The sequence below is a fragment of the Ammodytes marinus genome, assembly GCF_949987685.1.
Source record: "Ammodytes marinus genome assembly, chromosome: 21".
In the NCBI taxonomy this organism is placed as follows: Eukaryota; Metazoa; Chordata; class Actinopteri; order Uranoscopiformes; family Ammodytidae; genus Ammodytes; species Ammodytes marinus.
In genome coordinates this window covers 26,380,829-26,383,483 of record NC_137225.1, presented here as the reverse complement: position 1 = coordinate 26,383,483, position 2,655 = coordinate 26,380,829, and the positions used below count along the sequence as shown (strand labels likewise).

The following is a 2,655-nucleotide window of genomic DNA, read 5'->3' as shown; positions in this document are numbered from 1 at the left end:
GTCTGCCTGCCTGCCTGTCTGTCTGTCTGTCTGTCTGTCTGTCTGTCTGTCTGTCTGTCTGTCTGTCTGTCTGTCTGTCTATACCTTGTTAAACAGCACAGGGCTTTGGGCAGGGTATGGAGACTGTTTCCCTCCACAATCAGGATCTTCAGCTCCACCAGCGTCTGGATGTTCTCAGCGATGTTCTCCAGTCTGTTGCAGGCGAGGTGGAGGAACACCTGCAACAACACACTGTTTATACACAGCCTGGGCTCTGTGGACCACACTGTTAATACACAGCCTAGGCTCTGTAAACCACACTGTTTATACACAGCCCGGGCTCTGTGGACCACACTGTTTATACACAGCCTGGGCTCTGTAAACCACACTGTTAATACACAGCCTGAGCTCTGTAAACCACACTGCTCTGTAAACCACACTGTTAATACACAGCCTGAGCTCTGTAAACCACACTGCTCTGTAAACCACACTGTTAATACACAGCCTAGGCTCTGTAAACCACACTGTTAATACACAGCCTAGGCTCTGTAAACCACACACTGTTAATACACAGCCTGGGCTCTGTAAACCACACTGTTAATACACAGCCTAGGCTCTGTAAACCACACTGTTTATACACAGCCTAGGCTCTGTAAACCACACTGTTAATACACAGCCTAGGCTCTGTAAACCACACTGTTAATACACAGCCTGGGCTCTGTGAACCACACTGTTAATACACAGCCTAGGCTCTGTAAACCACACTGTTAATACACAGCCTAGGCTCTGTAAACCACACTGTTTATACACAGCCTGGGCTCTGTAAACCACACTGTTAATACACAGCCTAGGCTCTGTAAACCACACTGTTTATACACAGCCTGGGCTCTGTAAACCACACTGTTAATACACAGCCTAGGCTCTGTGGACCACACTGTTAATACACAGCCTAGGCTCTGTAAACCACACTGTTAATACACAGCCTAGGCTCTGTAAACCACACTGTTTATACACAGCCTGGGCTCTGTAAACCACACTGTTAATACACAGCCTAGGCTCTGTAAACCACACTGTTTATACACAGCCCGGGCTCTGTGGACCACACTGTTTATACACAGCCTGGGCTCTGTAAACCACACTGTTAATACACAGCCTGGGCTCTGTAAACCACACTGTTAATACACAGCCTAGGCTCTGTGGACCACACTGTTAATACACAGCCTAGGCTCTGTAAACTACACTGTTAATACACAGCCTGGGCTCTGTGGACCACACTGTTTATACACAGCCTAGGCTCTGTAAACGTGTGTCTCTCCTGCCTGTGTGTTTAGAAGTGAAGGAGGGCTGAGCTACATGTGATTTGGAATGCCTCGTGTCTGTAATTGACAAAATAAAAAACTTAACTTAACTTAAACAGGTGTGTAAACAAAGGCCTAGGTTCTGTAAACTGCTGCGTAGACAAATGTTATGCTCCTAAACACAGTCAACTATCTAGTGTAAATACACAGCCTAGGCTCTGTAAACTGCTGCGTAGACAAATGTTATGCTCCTAAACACAGTCAACTATCTAGTGTAAATACACAGCCTAGGCTCTGTAAACTGGTGTGTTTCAGTGAATATCTCCTCAGGATCTGCTACCTGCATTATCCCAGTTTGTTTCCTTTTCCTTTCAGGTAAGTTAATTCATTTCAATCAGTTCTGTGCAGAGCAAACACATATCGCTGACACTGTTTGCTTTCCCCAAATTACACATATCTACAGCACTGGAAAACATGAAGAGACCACTCCAAATGTTCAGTGTCTCTTGTTTTACTCTTTAGAGGCATATGTTTGAGTAGAATGAACATTTTGGTTTTATAATATAAACTACTGACAACATTTCTACCAAATTCACAATAAAAATATCTTAATTTAGAGCATTTCCGATAAGTAATGTAGAGATGAAGATTTAAGAACAATCCAGACTGGTCTCTGAATGTTTTCCAGAGCTGTAGATGCTTTCTAATGAGCCATTGCTCCACCCAGTGGTCAAACACAGAACTACACGTCAGCAAATACATCAAAAACAAGAGAAGCTTAATGGCTCCAACAGTGAGCGAAAGGTTCTGTATAAAATGTGTTTCTGAAACGGGAGGTGTCTGTGTGTGTTTGTGTGTGTGTGTGTGTGTGTGTGTGTGTGTGTGTGTGTGTGTGTGTGTGTGTGTGTGTGTGTGTGTGTGTGTGTGTGTGTGTGTGTGTGTGTGTGTGTGTGTGTGTGTGTGTGTGTGTGTGTGTGTGTGTGTGTGTGTGTGTGTGTATGTGTGTGTGTGTGTGTACCAGGGCCTTCATGTGGTACACACAGCCCGGGATGTGTGTGATGAGGTTGTGGCTGAGGTTGAGTTTCTTCAGGCTTGTCAGGCTGCACAGAGAGTCAGGCAGAGAACTCAGCTGGTTGTTGGCCAGACTCAACACCTGGGAGACAAGAGACAGTTAATTAATTCATATTTTAAAATTATATTTACATTTTTCATATACTGTATATATCCTTTTTCTTTTTAACTTTTAACTTTTTTAAATGTATATATATATTATTAATTTTATCAATATTAATTATATTTCGTAAAAATTTTTAATAAATATATACATGTATTTTTTTTAAGATAATTTTTGGGCTTTTTGTTTGTAGTGCAGAGAGAC

At 42.7% G+C, this 2,655-nt stretch overlaps 1 protein-coding gene across 1 annotated transcript in view; it reads right to left on the bottom strand.

Moving 5' to 3' along the window:
- LOC307267737 (uncharacterized protein) overlaps positions 1–2,655 on the bottom strand; it is a gene marked incomplete at both ends in the record, with an annotated part of 5,004 nt that overhangs the window by 243 nt on the left and 2,106 nt on the right. The window contains 2 exons of the mRNA XM_080050119.1: positions 85–218; positions 2,296–2,430. Coding sequence (XP_079906245.1) covers positions 85–218; positions 2,296–2,430 — 269 coding nt within the window. The remainder of the gene's footprint in view (positions 1–84; positions 219–2,295; positions 2,431–2,655) is intronic.